The sequence below is a fragment of the Mesoplodon mirus genome (genome assembly GCF_964341445.2).
Source record: "Mesoplodon mirus genome assembly, chromosome: 9".
NCBI lineage: Eukaryota > Metazoa > Chordata > Mammalia > Artiodactyla > Ziphiidae > Mesoplodon > Mesoplodon mirus.
In genome coordinates this window covers 61,329,709-61,344,444 of record NC_138985.1, presented here as the reverse complement: position 1 = coordinate 61,344,444, position 14,736 = coordinate 61,329,709, and the positions used below count along the sequence as shown (strand labels likewise).

General features: G+C 42.9%; 1 protein-coding gene across 1 annotated transcript in view; it reads left to right on the top strand.

Moving 5' to 3' along the window:
* The first annotated feature begins 8,174 nt into the window (after positions 1–8,174).
* CFAP69 (cilia and flagella associated protein 69) overlaps positions 8,175–14,736 on the top strand; it is a 71,107-nt gene continuing 64,545 nt past the window's right edge. The window contains exon 1 of the mRNA XM_082631930.1: positions 8,175–8,460. Coding sequence (XP_082488056.1) covers positions 8,341–8,460 — 120 coding nt within the window. The 5' untranslated portion in view covers positions 8,175–8,340. The remainder of the gene's footprint in view (positions 8,461–14,736) is intronic.

Genomic DNA, 14,736 nt, shown 5'->3' with positions numbered 1-14,736 from the left:
AACTTTGTCACAGATACGTATGTATAGGAAAAAACTATAGGGTTTGGTACTATCTCTGGTTTCAGGCATCCACTAGGGGGTCTTGAAACATATACCCTGTGGATAAGGGGGGTGCAGACTACTGTACTCAGATTTTGTTAACTTTCCAAATCATTGGATTAACAATGTACAGTCATCCAAAATTAGGGCAGGCTATTTAGATTCTCCTAATGGCTAGATGGGCTAAATTAAATTACAAATGCAGGTTCTTTCTTTATGATTTCCAAATTGCCACCTCCAAGGAAGATTCTCTTAGGATTTTCTTTAAAGCTCTTTCATAGCTTTACAGATATCCAGCCTGAATGGGGACTGGAAGTTGTCTCTCAATGTTTAGTTACCCTACTTTAAATGCTGTTGCCCATCGCATTCCTCAACTGCCCTTGCCATTAGGTGTTCCTGTGTGACTGAGTGTTGGCCAGCGAGATGTAGGGGTACAAATGAGTGACTTCTTGGAAGTCTCTTCAAAGGAAAGCAGCATGTGTTCCTTTATCTTATTCCTCCATCTTCCTGCCGAACTGTGATATAACAGGATCCCTTGCAAATATTCAAGTAGACCAAGGCCTAAGGACGACATGTTAGAAACTAAAAAGATCTTGACTACTTCACTACTTCAACTGCCTTTTCCTGTATTTAAACCATTGTAAATTTGGGTTTCTTTTTATGAAATCAAAACTAATCCATTCTGGCCTTCAGTTCTTTATCACGATGCCGTTTAACACTGTTTGAATAAACTGGATTGCAATAATTCTTACCTTTAAAAGTTTTTAAAGGATAATGTGCAATTCACGTTAGAATTGATTTTCCATTGTTAATTAATTATACTCATTTTCCTGCCTTGACCTTTCATTGGGTATTTTGTATCTGCTTGGAAAATACTGTCTTCTTTATAACTGTGTAATAGATATTTGCTAAAGCTCTGTAATCTCTAAAATATCGTTATCAAATTTTATGCCATGTTTTTATATCATTCTCATAGACCTGCCTTATAAACATCTAAATAAAAAAGTACTGTTTAATGTGATTTAACTTCTTTTTTGAAATGTTATATACAAATGGATTTTTCTTTCTTACTGAATAATAATTCCAGTATTTGGTGGAAGCCATCTAATACTTTTCTGTTTCTTTTCAGAAGCATCCAGAAAGCAATTGCATGTAACAGTTTTGGGTTTGGGGGGAATTTTGTCTGTTTTTGCCAAAGTAGACATTTAGAAAAACATCCATCTAATGAGATGGTATTCTTAAAAGTATTTCATTTCACTAGCATTTATTAAGTGTCTTTTGTTTTTATTTATTTATTTTATTTTAATTTTGGCTGTGTTGGGTCTTCATTGCTGTGTGCGGGCTTTCTCTGGTTGCGGTGCGCAGGCTTCTCATTGTGGCGGCTTCTCTTGTTGTGGAGCACGGGCTCTAGGCGTGCAGGCTTCAGTAGTTGTGGCACACGGGCTCAGTAGTTGTGGCTCGCAGGCTCTAAAGCACAGGCTCAGTAGTTGCGGCGCCGGGCTTCATTGCTCCGCAGCATGTGGAATGTTCCCGGACCAGGGCTTGAACCCGTGTCCCCTGCATTGGCAGGTGGATTCTTAACCACTGCGCCACCAGGGAAGCCATATTAAGTATCTTTAAACCAGAACTGAACACAATATTCAAGCTATGTTCTGTAAGTTCCTGATAGCAGGAACTCTATCTGTCTTACAACTATATTCCTAGTGTCTTGTGCAACATGGTCCTACAGACACTAATGAGATAGTTTAATGAATGTTGCCTCATTTTTACAGAAAATTATGTTATTTATCACCCCACATCTGTGCAGCCATGCCTGCATCTTCCTGCACATGCCTCTCCCCATCACTGTCTCAACTTCTTGCTTTTCCTCCTGGCCAGTGGCCTGGAGCTGCCCTGTGGTCCCAGAGTGGAGCCACTGCTGTTGCTGCCACTGCCGGCGCCACTGCCGCCACCATCACCCCTGCCACACTGCTGTACTGAGGAAAAGAAACTGACCTTTGTGCCTGAGCACAGGATCTGTGGAGGCTATGGCTCCCCCTGCAGCTGCCTGGAAGTGCGTGGGTGTTAATGTCCTGAGAGTAGGGTTCAGGTAAAATACAGGATACTCAATCAAATTTGAATTGCAGAGAAACAGCAAATAACTTTTTTTAGTATAATTCTGTTACAAATATTGCATGGGACTTTTTTTTTCCCCTCTAAATCTGGCAACCCTACTTGGAGGGTGAATTTTGACCAAAGAGATGTGGCACGAGAGGAAGCTGGTAGATAAAGTATTCTCCCTTCATCTCCCCAAGATAGACTGTTCCAAAGTGCAGTGATCCATGAAAATATCCTAAAAGACTGAGCAATTAACCACTCTTGTTGAAAAGCTATGGCAGCTCAGTAACACCTATATTTGTACACCCTCCTCCACTGCCTGCCTCACTTCCATCTTTTCCTCCCTTCTGCTTCCCAGAGATAGTGCCCCCCAATGAACTGGCAGCAGGTGAATGTTTCTTGTTGTTTGTGGCAGGCTCTAGGAAACCTAGGCTAGCATAGTAATTTTGGTAGTGGATTCTTCAACTGGAAAATAAAACATGAAATAAATGATGGTTTTCACAAAGTCAGGCACAGGGCCCTGCAGACTCAAAATCCAGACTGGCTGAGAGGGTTGGGAAAGGGCCTTTAAAGAGGTAATTAAGGTAAAATGGGGTCATAGAGGTGGGCCCTAATCCAACATGACTGGTATCCTTATAAGAAGAGGAGATTAAGACACAGAGGGAAGACCATGTGATGACAAAGGGAGAAGCCAAGGAGAGAGGTCTCAGAATGAAACCAATCTTGGACACCTTGATCTTGGACTTCTAGCTTCCAGACTGTGAGGAAATAAAATTTCTGTTACATAAGCCACCCAGTTTGTGGTATTTGTTCCCACAGCCTTCAAAAACTAAAACACGGTTCATGGAATCAGAACAAGTCAAGTTAATTACATAACTTGAATAATTAATGTCACTGGAATAAGCTTGTCTGATTAGTCCTGCTCCACAATAAAGACTGTTCTCTCCTGGGGGTACTTCACTATAACATCCCACCATGTAAACACAATAAATAGTTTTTAGTTCTAAAAGCTCAAGAATATTTTCAGTTCATGGAACTATGAACTGGAACTATGTTGTGAAACTGAAGCTTTGATCAGATAAAAGCCGCTCTTTTAAAATTAATCTTATTTATTACCATTTATTTAGTTGCTTCACTAAACATGAATAGCTCCTGCAGCTTCCTATTTCAAAATCACTTGCAGAAAGTGACAGAGAGGCATGGACATATATACACTACCAAACGTAGAATAGATAGCTAGTGTGAAGCAGCCGCATAGCACAGGCAGATCAGCTTGGTGCTTTGTGACCACCTAGAGGGGGGGATAGGGAGGGTGGGAGGGAGGGAGACACAAGAGGGAAGAGATATGGGGACATATGTATATGTATAACTGATTCACTTTGTTATAAAGCAGAAATGAACACACCATTGTAAAGCAATTATACCCCAATAAAGATGTTAAAAAAATAATAACTTGCGGGCTTCCCTGGTGGCGCAGTGGTTGAGAGTCCGCCTGCGGATGCAGGGGACACGGGTTCATGCCCCAGTCTGGGAGGATCCCGTATGCCGGGGAGCGGCTGGGCCCGTGGGCCATGGCCGCTGAGCCTGCGCGTCCGGAGCCTGTGCTCCACAACGGGAGAAGCCGCAACGGTGAGAGCCCCGCGTATCGCAAAAACAAAACAAAACAAAACCTTGCAACTTGGATTATTAGTACACTTTTTTATTAGAATGGTTGACTTCAGGGGTGGCTGTTCTTTTGTTTTCTGTTCCAGGTACTAATTATCAAATTTACATTAATAATTCTGTTAGTAAGAGGTAATTATTTTTGTTTCTTTTTTATGCATTGTTTCTGCAACAATCAACCTCAAAGTTGTTTTTTTGTTTGTTTGTTTGTTTGCTGTAAGTGGGCCTCTCACTGCTGTGGCCTCTCCCGTTGCGGAGCACAGGCTCCGGACGCACAGGCTCAGCGGCCGTGGCCCATGGGCCCAGCCGCTCCCCAGCATGCGAGATCCTCCCAGACTGGGGCATGAACCCGTGTCCCCTGCATCGGCAGGCGGACTCTCAACCACTGTGCCACCAGGGAGGCCCTCAAAGATTTTTTAAAACACTAAAGTAGATTAAATTCCAGCTTTTATGTATTTCTTCTGTTACATAATTCCCCTACATCCAACCTAGTAAGACTATACTCTAATTACATTTCACATGTGCTATAAAATTTTTCTGTTTAAAACAAATTACTCTGACTCAGAAAGGAATAACATTTGCTTGAACATTTAGGACACCTAGCATTAGGTTAGCAACTACCAAATTCATATATGATCTAAAATAGTAATTAGAAACACTTTTTTTTTTTTTTTTTTGGCGGTACTTGGGCCTCACTGTTGTGGCCTCTCCCGTTGCAGAGCACAGGCTCCGGACGCGCAGGCTCAGCGGCCATGGCTCACGGGCCCAGCCGCTCCGCAGCATGTGGGATCCTCCCGGACCGGGGCACAAACCCGTGTTCCCTGCATCGGCAGGCGGACTCTCAACCACTGCACCACCAGGGAAGCCCCTAGAAACACTCTTAATTCATGCTACTGAATAATTATAATTGTACTAAATATTGCTAATTAGGCAGGGTGCAAACAAGTATCAGGAAAAAATCAGAAGAAGAATATTATTTCTTAACATTATGTTAAAAATATATTTAGTTTTCTTTGTTACTTTTAAAAGTAACAAAGTGGTGCACAGGTCAATAAATTACTAAAACTTGTAGTTGATCTTTAAGTCTACAGCAGCTTTTAAGAAATTGTAATTTGTAATTTAACAGAAATGTTAAATTCTGCTGAACCATTACCAGTTTGAAGCATTTCTATTCTCTGTGTATAATTCATCTCTCATACATTTCTCTACTATTAATTTATATTTTTGCTGAAATAATTTACCAATTCAATAGTTAGCCATTTTACCCCTACCTCCTTCTGTGTTGTGGTGTCGTAATGTCTCTTGTGCTCTTAACTTATAGCCTTCAAAAATCGATAGCAAAGAAGGATCAATGAATAATGATTAAACCTAAAACCATTAGCTAATTTAAACAGGTAAAGCTTTTAAAAAGCTTAAGCTTGGTGCATTTAACAAGAAGAAAAACAAATAAATACACTCAACATTATCATCAGTAAGAAAACAAAGGACATGGAAAATTCACAAATGGAATATTTAGTAAAAGCCAATTTTACAGTGACTGCCAAAACAATACTAATGAAAATATACAACACACACCAGAACAGTGCTTCTCAACTTTTAACGTGTATACTAATTACCTGGGAATCTTGTTAAAATGGAGATTCTAATTTAGTAGGTCCAGCACAGGGCCAGAACTTCCGTGTTCCTAACAAGTCCCTATGTAATAGCTGTGTAGGTAGTTCAAGGACCTCACTCTGAGTAGCAAGGACTTAGTGTGTACCTTACTCTGGGTAAACTTATGAAATGCTTTAATTTGGTTTCAAGTCAAATAAAAAAGTAATCCTTGAAATCTTTAATGAACGTTTATTGAGTACCTAGTATGATCTAGACCAGGAGGTCCCAGGTTGCCAGACCAGAAGCACCAGCATCACTCAGGAACTCGTTATACAGCTGACCCATGAACAACGTGGGGTTGGGGTGTCGACCCTGACTCCGTCAAAAATCCAGGTGTAACATTACAGTTGGCCCTCTGTATCCAAGGTTCCATATCTATGGATTAAACCCACCAGATTGTGTGGGACTGTAGTCTGTATTTATTGAAAAAAAACTGCGTATAAGTGGACCCCTGCAGTTCAAACCTGTACTCTTCCAGGGTCAACTGTAAATGCAAACCCATGAACCCCACCCGGACTTACTGAAGCAGACTCTGAAGGTGGGGCTCAGGAGTCTTTTAATTAGCTTTCCAGATGATTCTGGTGCATACTAAGTTTTGAGAAACACTACTCTAGACACTATGCTGAGGGCTTGGGATGTAAGCCTGGGTATGTGACTCTTCTTGCTTTAAAAAAATCTCAGTCTAGTAGGAAGTCTGCTGAGCCAGTAAACACCGGTCAAATATGCGGTCAGTACAAAACCAGAATGACAGACAAAGTGGCACCTAACATAGCAGAGCATGTAAAGAAGGTTTCCTAGAAAAGGTCACAGGAGCTGAGTCTTATAAGGAGTTAGACATCAGAAGACAGTCACATGTACAACATATGCAAAGGTAATGCAAGAGGAAGTTTGGCACCTGTGAAAAACTGCAAGTAATTCAGTCCAGACGGCTTGAGTGTGGGGTGTTTGAGGACTTCCATTCTGGCTGCTTTTCACCTGTCAAAAGATAAAACAAAAACCATTAGAGCTGATAAAAATTACAAAGTTAGATCTATTAACTTCCTGGTAAGGGAGCCCATTCTATGAAGAATTTCACTGATGGGGAAAAGTCAAAAGTTTTTAAGTGCTAGAAAGGGGGAGTTCATGGGAGTCATGTTAATTAAGGATGGGAAACTCGTGCTCTGGATATGGGACAGAATGAATCTATAGGTCGGTACACAGTTGGTTAAAATAAAACAAAAATCCTGTTGTTCATTCGTTGGGGAAATGTCTTTAGTCAAGTCCAGTGAGGAGAGTCTGACTTCTCAGGGCCATTGAGATTTATGGACCCTTATCAGCTTCAGTCTACTGCGCTGAATCACAAAAGTCAGTTGATATCTCCTAGGCAAGCTCCACTTTAAGTGGGAAATTTTCCTTGGCAATCCCTCCTCTTTGTCCTTCCTCATCTTGAGATGCCAGATGAGCACACAAAGGATAGCAAATCATCAGATTATCAGCTTTCCCACCACCATCTTAGGCTTGGGTGCTGTTCTCACAGGACTCCACTGTGTTTATCCAAGTGGTTTCAGTCTCCTCTTGATGTAGTATACTTGGAATGTACAACAGCAATTAAGGTTATGTTAATAATACACTTGACACACCCTTTGCACTTTCTCGGGTTAATAGCAACCTTAGACCTACTGAACTACTTCTAGGTGTAAGGCCTGAGAGGAGCTCTAAAAGCACCAATGAGTAGCTGTAAAGATAAAAAAACAAAAACAAAAAGAATGCTGAAGTCCGAGCTAGGGAGTTTCAAGAAAGGGTGAGTGGTCAATAGCGTAAAATACTACAGACAAGTACACCAAAATGAGGACAAGAAAGTGTCCACAAAATTTTACCACAAGTGTTGGTGACCTCAGTTAGGGCAGTTGAGGAAAGCCGAAGAATGAATAGAATTGAATAAATAGGGATTGGAAGTGCTCAGTACTCTTTCAAAGAAACTTGGTTTCTTTGGCTGTGATTCACATCAAGTGCTGCCAAGCCCAATCTAGGTTTTCCATTTCTTTTTATTTGTAGGGCTAGAAATGCCATTCAGATCATCTTGCTTATTATGTGCCAAGTACCACTTTACAAAACTATCATTTCATCGTGTCCTCTCACGGCAATCCTATTGATGAAAAAAGTGAAAAAATTATGAGAAAAATGGGGCTTCCAGGGGTTTACTTGCTCTAGATTCAATAATTTGACTCGAAAGCCTTCTAACATTGTGTACAATGCCTTGGTGGTTATTTAATTGTCTGGGAGAGCCACTAAAGTACATAAGAGATAAAAGGCTGGGGAATGTAGGTGACACTAGTCACTTCTCCGGGGTGAGATAAACTGCTTCAGCTTCCAACATTATCAGTTCATCATCCATCATTCCTGCATCCCACATCCAGCCCTCATCCCTCCACCCGCCCATGCTTGTTTCAAGAAGGCCCAGCGCAAACTACAAAGACTGAGACGCACATGTCGCCAAGGTAACACTCCACTGTTACATACCGAGGTCTTCCCCCGCTTTCCTTTGGTACGCAAGCAAACCCAGCCCCTCCAAGTTTAGAGGTTCAGATAAGAGTTTGGGGTAGTTTGGATCCTCGGGCTTCCGTAGGTGCTGGTACTTCAGCAGCCTCTGGCCCCGCCCCTAGCAACGCATTGGTTTGTTAACAACCTGCCGGCAAGCAGGCTGCTAGGTGCGCTGGTGGGCTGCCTCCGCGGGATGCGGGTGGCGTCGCGGTGGCCGAGTCCACGGCTGGACCCTCGGGACCTTTCGCGACTCTAGTGGCTCTCAGGTGGCTTTCACTTCTCGGTGACAGGGCCTCTTGCAGTCTCGCGGCTGCGGGCACAGTGTAGGACAGGAGGACACCCCCCATCCCTCACTCCGCCTCCACAGCCATGTCTACAGCGGAGGCTACGGCGACGGCCCAGGCCCGGCCACCCGGTAGCAAGATCAAGTCCAGCAGCCCTCGCCAAATCCCTGTAGTCGGGGTGGTGACGGAGGACGAGGAAGCGCAGGTATGGCCAGGTGTCTGTGCTTTGGAGGGTGTGAAGGCGGGGGCGGGGGTTGAGATCTGGGGGCGGAGATGATGCCTGGGGGCAGCAAGGGAGGAAACGGGGGCCCGAGGGGAAACCAAGGGAGCCCGGGGGACTGTGGTTCAAAGCTCAAAGCTGATCCCTTTGACAACTGCGCCGCCTGCGAGGGGAGTTGGCTGTCGTCGACCAACCTGTCTGGGAACTCGTGTCTCGAGGTCCTCCCGGAGCGTCCCAGTAAACTGAGTAGGCAAGGTTTGGCGGCTTTTCTTCGAAAAGTGTGATCCCACGAAGGGCCTGAGAGGGAGGGAAACATTCTTAGCGAAAACTTGGATTTGATAACCCCTTTGTTTGCGCTGGGCTTTTATATGTAGATCGCTGTTATCGTGTGATGTTCTTGATGTAGGGGTAAATCCTCCCGTGTTTAAATTTGCTGCTACCAAAACCTGCACCTGGAGGGGAGGAAAATACTATTAAAATTAGAAATTTAGCAACATTTTTATATGAAATTGGAAGCTGGTTAGGAGTGCGTCGGAGAGAATTGGGATCGAATAGAATTGATTTATTGTGCTTGTATTTGGTTTTTAGTTTACTCTTTGTCATACAAAACTAGTTCTTTCGAATTTCTGTTGAGAAATTTCACTTCAGAACCCTGGCTTGGATCTCCATTCGTAGCGAGGGTGTTTAGAAACTCCAAGGCGTTTGTTTCATACTGGGGTTCCATTGATCTTCCCCAGAGATCCATGATCAAGCCCTAAATTAACGTGAATTCTATGGAGGAAATTTGCTCTACCTCCTCACGCTGATGGCGTGGAGCTACTATGGGAATTCCTGCTGAGGCTTCACAAGTCTCAGGCTGCGTCAGGAACCTCGTCTCCTGCGTCCACATCCTGGAGGCTTGGAGAGTTCCTTAGGAGAGGCTAGTTGACTGGGGACTTCTATGGTGGGAGTAGGGTTGTGCTCTCTGAAGATGGCCAGACATTCAACCCACAGAGAAACAACACTTCTGCATGAGAAGGAGCAGGTGTTAGGGGAATTTACCTAATCGGGTTTGTGGAAGTATTCCAATCCAGGTGCAGATAATTTTGAGGAACAACAGCTGTCCCTTCACTCCCAAGGCTGCAAGGGGGCTCAACACTACTGCTGTTCTCCCAGGCATGGGGCAAAACTGACAAGTAGGTGAATTTGGTATCTGATGGCTGTCATTCTTCCTTTACTTGGTATTTAAAAAAAAGAAGGGATGGGGGTCTCAAGGTTATAGGAGGCAGGCAAGAGTGGGTTAAAAAGAAGAAGAAAAAAGGGGAAATACTTTTAACAGGCCATTGCCAAAGTAGTCTACAATGTATCAAATAATGCAGAACAAGTATACCTGTGTATATGTGTGTTTATTTTCTCCCTTCCCTTTCTTTTCCTCTTTCATTACTGCCTCTTCTTACAGGGCCTAGGTTTCTCCTCCAGGAAGAAATCGGTTTGTATTCATCAAAGTTCCTACCCTGTTAATAACTGCTTCTAGGGATATTAACATTTTTTATAGTACTGAAGAAAAAGGCAGTTTCTACCAAAAGAAATGAAATTGAAAAAAGACATCTTAGAGCTGGGAGAAATGGTCTCTTAGCTTTCCTGGGTTTTGTCTGTGGTTGTTTTTGCAAATGAGGACCCTAAGGCCCTGAGAAGTTAACCGAGAGTTACTCAGTTTCTTTACTGGGAGTGGAGTCTGGTGCTCTTTGCCACTTAAAATGATAACCTTTATAGATCTCTGCCTTGGAACTCTAAATGCTTCCAATCTTTTCAAACCTTTCTATATTTGCAGCCTCCTCCTCTTCCTACAGTGACAGTACAGTATATCCTAGTAGCTAAAAGTGAGACTGTGGAGTCTACCTCAACCCATTAAGCCAGCTTCATCACATGCTTGAGAAATCACAAATTGTTCACCCTTTATCTATTTCCTATTTATTTTAATGTTGTTCCTCTTATTATAAAGAATCAGAAGCCCTTTGGAGCAGTGATTATTCAAAATTTAATGTGCATTTGGAGCACCTGGGGAACTTATTAAACTATATAGATTCTGATTCTGTAGGTCTGGGTGGAGCCCTGGATTCTGCTTTTCTATCAGGTTTTCAGCTGATGCCATTGCTACTGGTTGAAGGACTCCATTTTCCACTCAGAGTAGCAACACTTAGTGTATCATAGCTGCAGTATGGTATGTACAGTGTGACGGTTTCACAGCAGCTAACTCCTGGAAAGCCATAGGAGATGGTTTTACATGGACTCAGATTATAAAACAAAGTAAACAATAACAACAACAATAAAAATTCCAACCCTCCCCCTGCCAGGTCAGATGATATGGTACCAAATGGGGCTTTAAAAGAACTACTTGCTCTCCTTTGCTGTCACCACAGTGCCTCAGTCAGTCCTGGATTACTGTCACATCCTTTGGGTTTCACCTCTTCCTCTCTTCCCACTCCATTCTCCATGAACACCACTTTACCATCCTCCTTGCTACCTCTGAGTCCCACCTGCTCTTTCTTTCAGGCTTCTGCAGTAGCTCCTTATTTTTTTATTATTATTATTTTTTTTGTGGTATGCAGGCCTCTCACTGTTGTGGCCTCTCCCGTTGCGGAGCACAGGCTCTGGACGCGCAGGCTCGGCGGCCATGGCTCACAGGCCCAGCCGCTCCGCGGCATGTGGGATCTTCCTGGACCGGGGCACGAACCTGTGTCCCCTGCATTGGCAGGCGGACTCTCAACCACTGCGCCACCAGGGAAGCCCAGTAGCTCCTTATTGCTTCCCTCACTTAATATCATTACATTGACCAGATCACTCAACTCTCTAAACCTGGTCCCTTTTCTGTAAAACAAGCCTGTACTAGATGAGTGTTCCCCAAACTTGGGTGACCATCACAGTCATCTGAGGAACTTTAAAAAAAAAAAACCTGTACATAGCTGGGTCCTTCCCTAGATTTACTTAATCATAATCCTTTAAGTGATTTTTAGCCTCAGAACCACTGAACTAGATGGTATCTAAGGTGTCTGCCATCCTCAAAGTGCCTCAGGTCCACTTCTTGTCCTGTTTGCAAGATTTCCCAATGTAGAGTCTGTACTTTATCTGTACCATGTACTCTGCTTAGTGCCACCTCCGTGAGGGCAGAAACCTTCTCTGTTGTTTTTCTCTGTAGTGGCCCCTATTATCCCCCAGTAGCACCCAGCACAACACCTGGTACACAGGAGGGGATATTAAATATGTATTGAATGAATGCCCTCCCCTCTTTTCTGAATTTAAATCTTACCCTACCTTCAGATCCTACCTCCAGATCCTACCTCTCCACCATAAAGTAACACCCCAATAGGACACACTTCCCATTCATTTTCACTCTCACAGACCTTCTTCTCATAAATGGGTGTAGTCCTTGGTCTGAGTCTCATAGTTTCTCACCTAATTATCGGTTGTTTTATGTTTGTTACTATTTCATTTGTCTTGTTTTGTCTCTCCCTCTCCTTAAGTGTAGAACATATATCTTAATACTTGCGTGTCCCTCCCCTCTCAACTCTGAGTTCAGAGTAGAAATTTAAGTCCTCATTAGTAGCTGATAAAGCCTTCTGTGTTCCAGCCACACTGGCCTCCTAGCATCTCCTCAACCATGCCAGGTGTACCCTGCCTAAGGGCCTCTGCACTTGCTATGCCCACTGCCTGGACGTTTTCCCCTTCTTATCCATGGCTTGTTCCCTTACCTCCTTCAAGACTTTGCTGAAATTTTACCCACTCTGTGAGTCTTTTGCCGACCACTGCTTAAGCATCCTAGCACTTTCTACTCCCGTTTCTCCAGAGCATTATCTTGCAATACACTATATAACTTATTGTCTCCCCCAAAGCACATCAATTCTTTATAAAAGCAGGAGATTTTGTTTGTTTATTCAATGCCATATCTTCAGCACTTAGAACAGTGACACAACGGAGGCACATAGTAATCTTTGTAGAATAAATATGATTGCGATTAGTTTGGTTTTTTTTTCACTTGCGTAGTATCATGGCTGAGCTTCCTTGCCCAAATTTGCTTTCCCTCTGAGAACCTGCACAATCTGCTAGTTGATGAAATATTCTGCCACTATCTGTAATACTGCCATGGACTATGTCCTTAAATTGCCTACCCCTGCTTTGGAGTAATTGCTGGAAGTAGCCTCTGTGGTCAGCTGAGAAGTCAGGCAGAGAATGAAGGTGCAAAGAACCAGTGTTTCTTCATCAGACAACCCTGCTAGCCCATATACTAGCTATGTGACCTTAACAAGTTAGCTATCAGGGCCTCAGTTTCAACAACAGGGATAATCTATCTTCATATGGTATATTTGAGGATTAATTAAGATATAAAGTACCAGACACATAAATGGACCACAATAAATGTTAGATCCTTTCCCTATAACTAAGTATCAAAGGAGCAGGACTTTCCGCCTTTGAAATGTTCCTTGGTAAAGTGGGAAAATAAGTTCATTCTATAACTTGACGTAAGTGGAGGTCTAGTTTTCTTCAAAGCAGTTTATTAAGCTTTTGATCTTAAAAGGTTTTGTTAAATGTTTTTACAATTTCTCCATAAACATCTTATGATGATAATAACAGCAATTATTTTTATTTTTACATCCGTATGTTCTCTCTTCTACACCCTGCCTGTGTGATCTCATTTGCCCAGACTGTTCCAGTTATTACTTTACGCCTGTGACTTAGAAATCTCTGCCCCAAATTTAACTCATCTCCAGCCTCAACACAAGCTTCTTCCTCCAGCATCCCTGCCTCAGCAAAGGGTGCCAACCACTTATGTAATTCCTCAAGCCTGTCCGTCCTCCTTACCTTTTCCTTCTCTTTCCCACAAAATCAAATCACTCATTAGGTCCTGCTGATTCTGCCTCCTTGATGCTTTTCATTCCATTCATTGTTGTGTATCCCGATTGCCACCTCCTTAGTCAAGGCCTGAAGTCACAGACTGGTCTCCCACCTCCAGTCTAGATCTTTCCAGTTCAGTCTCTACTCAGCAGACAGAATTATCTTTTTTATTGTTACATTCCTGGTTAAAACCTGTGGAAATCAATGAAGACCACCCTAGTGAGAATGAACAGGGGCTTGCTGTTCAGAGCTTGCTATAGAAAGAGAATCTGCCAGCATTGCTTACATTTAGCAGAGACTCCCAAGGCAGGCAGGGGAGCTTTACAGTGAATAAAAGGGAGGCTTCTGATTTGCTCTGGTTGGAGGTTGTTGCCTTGGGGAAGCTGGAAGTGAGCTAGCTAGAAGCAAGGCAACCTGTGTGATTGATTTGGGAAGCATACTTGTCTTTTTCTGGTTGGCTCTGAGTGACAAATTGGGGTAAAAAATAGGGAATCTGGAATCATTGACCAGATACTGACTTTTCTGAGCCAATTGCTCCAGAAGTTGTGGTTTGACTCCCCAGGTTGGCTGCTACAGAGGTTGTAGGACAGAATTCTGTTGCTAGATATAGTCTGGCCTTTGTCTCTTTTTATATCCAGTCTCTCAGACCATTCAATAGCTTCTGATGATCATTAGCATAGTATACAAGGCCCTCTGTAAAATGGGGTTAATAATAGTATCTACCTCATAGAATTCAGTTAGTAAATTCATTTAGTGCTTACAGCTGTACCTAGAAATAGACTTTGTCTAATAAGTTTTAGCTATCACCATTATTGTTATTATCATCATTATTATTATTCATGATTTGACCTCTACTTACCTTATCAGCATCATCTGTAGCTACTATCCTCTGAACTATCTTCTCCAACCTACTGAATGTCTCACCAGTCCTTAAATGCCATGTTTTCTCTCATCTCCGGGACTTCACACGTGCTACTTCCTTTGCTCCATCTCTCAACCCTTCAGTTCACCTCGCAAATCCTACTCAGTCTCACCTCTGCTTGAAGATCACTTCTTTCAGAAGCTGTCCCAGATTCCCATCCCTCCTCCCCATACCATTCTGTCCCCCTCTATATAGTTCCAGAGCACACCTCTCAGCATTCATGAAGCATTTTGTAGCATGTTATCTGTATTACCCACATCTCATGCCAGATTCATAGGTACTTGAAGTCAGGACAATGCGTTCCCCACACCTAGCACAGTTTCTGAAATGTGGAAGCTGCTTATAACTATTTATAGAAGGAGGAAAAGGCTAAGGGAGGGAGGGAGAGAGGGAGAAATCTTAAAAATATAATATGTGCCATGCAAGTAAAACACAGGGTAACATGAAGTAGTAATATAAGATAAATTTAG